The 2,059-nt window shown below is 48.4% G+C and overlaps 1 protein-coding gene across 1 annotated transcript in view; it reads left to right on the top strand.

The window, feature by feature from the left end:
• Positions 1-2,059, top strand: part of rrp7a (ribosomal RNA processing 7 homolog A) — a 15,375-nt gene that overhangs the window by 9,417 nt on the left and 3,899 nt on the right. Inside the window, exons 2-3 of the mRNA XM_043679323.1 lie at positions 421-576; positions 1,775-1,902. Of these exons, the coding sequence (XP_043535258.1) occupies positions 421-576; positions 1,775-1,902 (284 nt within the window). The remainder of the gene's footprint in view (positions 1-420; positions 577-1,774; positions 1,903-2,059) is intronic.

The raw sequence follows: 2,059 nt of genomic DNA, 5'->3' as shown, positions 1-2,059 counted from the left end.
GTCAGGGAGCAAGGGGTTAAAGTGGGCCAGGGATCAGGGTTAGGGTGCGAGAGTTGGGCAGCAAATGGGGCATGGAGCAAGTGGTAAAGGAATGAAGGGTTGGCGTGGAGTCAGGGGACAAGGGTTGCAGGTCTACAGTAAGGGTAAGGTGAGGAATCAGGGCGTGAAGGTTGGGGTGAGGTCTTATGGCACACTTGGGTCAAAACATGAGGGTCAGGGCTCAGGTGAGGGGTCAGCTTGTGGTTGATTTGTTTTTATCTGATGATTTGAGGGTCTCTGTAATTACTATGGGGAGGGGTTGTGGAGAAGGGATGAGGGCACTGGGCTGATCAGCCTCTGCATGGCTGGTTATTTCTGAACGTACAGTGGGTTAGTGTTTTCACTTGTTACTTTATTTGAGCAGTATTGGTATAACGGTGTGTGTGTGTGGTCCTTGTGTGTTGCCATCAGGAATGTGTGCACAGGTTGTTCTCACAGTGTGGCCCCATCACCTCGGTGGCACTACAGGAGAAGCCAGGCCCAAGCTCCAAATCCAAGACCCAGGAATCAACGTTCTTCTCAGGGCCACCTGCACAGGTATCTTCGGGTTTACTCCTCCTCCAAATGCAGGCTTTGCTGTTCCCTTACTGCCCTATGGAGGATGGGATCAGGGTCACGGTAGGTAACCGTATAATCAGTCTCTCACTGGAGGATTAGCTGAGGTGAATTTGGGGCCTAGGCTAGAGCATGGCAAATGGAATAGGATGTGAATAAGTTGTTCATTTTACAAAAAAATGCAACAAGGTCGAATATTTCTTAAATGGGAAGGGGTTGGGAAATGCAGACATTCAAAAGGATCTGGGTGACCAGTCTCTACGAATCTCTAAGGACCAGCAAGCAATTAAGTAAATAATATGTTGCCTTCATTTTGGGGCAATCTGAATATGAAGATAGCTTACTACCGATCTCAGCTAGAGTATTGTGTGCATCTTTGGTCATCTTTTCCAAAAAAAAGCACGTATTTATTTTTGAGTGCACTGGAGGCTCACTTGATTAATCCTTGGTATGGCAGGATGGATTATCGGGAAAGGTTAAGGAAACTAGTCCGTATTCTTTTAGAATTTTGAAGAATAAAAGGTAAATGAAATGAAATTTTTAAAATTCTTACAGGGTGGGTGTAGGTAGGATGTTTCCCCTGGTTGGGTTGTCTGGAACCCAGGACATTAATTTCAGGACAAGGATCAGGCTGTGTAAGACTGAGATGGGGAAGAATTTCTCCACTTGGAGTGTGGTGAATCCTTGGGAGTTCTCAATTTCTGAGAGCCATGGAAGCGTAATCGTGGAATATGGAAGTCTCAGTTTACGAACGCTTGTACTTACAAATGCAATGTCACACAGGTGTAATTTTACAGATCTGACATGTCCCACATTGAGTTCCAACTTATGTACGGGTCAACTCCAGACTGGAACACTCAATCTGGAGGACTGCCAGGAGGTTCAAGACAAAACTCAACAGGGTTCTGCAGATGAGTGACGTTGAGAGAGAGTGCAGGAAAGTGGCATTAAAGAGATGATTAGCCAAGATCTAAAATGGCAAGCTAGACTTATAGTCATAGAGAGATGTACAGCATGGAAACAGACCCTTTGGTTCAACACGTCCATGCTGACCAGATATCGGCTTGTAACCTGTAGGAAGCAGTCCCAAGCCACAGTGGGGTAGCTGAAAGTTTGGGATCCATGGCGTGGTGACCTGGGGAGCTGCTGTACTGACCCCCCTCTTCCCTCCCCATCGCAGGGTTTCCAAGTGGCCTACGTGGTGTTTAAGAGCTCAGCTGCAGCGAAACGTGCCGTGTCCCTGAAAACCCAGGAGCCCTGGGTCCTGAACACAACTCAGCACCCGCTCAGGACGGGCCTTCAGAGTGAGTGAGCAGCCCAGGCTGGAGGGGGCTGGAAGGAGTGGGAGCGGTGCAAGAGGGAGAGGCAGCATGGTGGGGTTGTGACAATTTGGGAGGAGGGAAAGGTAAAAGTGGAGAGGGAAGAGGATGAGAGAATGGGGGAGGAGGGAGTTGGTTCGATGGGG

Source organism: Chiloscyllium plagiosum, chromosome 39 (assembly GCF_004010195.1).
Source record: "Chiloscyllium plagiosum isolate BGI_BamShark_2017 chromosome 39, ASM401019v2, whole genome shotgun sequence".
NCBI classification, from domain to species: Eukaryota; Metazoa; Chordata; class Chondrichthyes; order Orectolobiformes; family Hemiscylliidae; genus Chiloscyllium; species Chiloscyllium plagiosum.
This window is presented reverse-complemented; position numbering and strand designations above follow the sequence as displayed.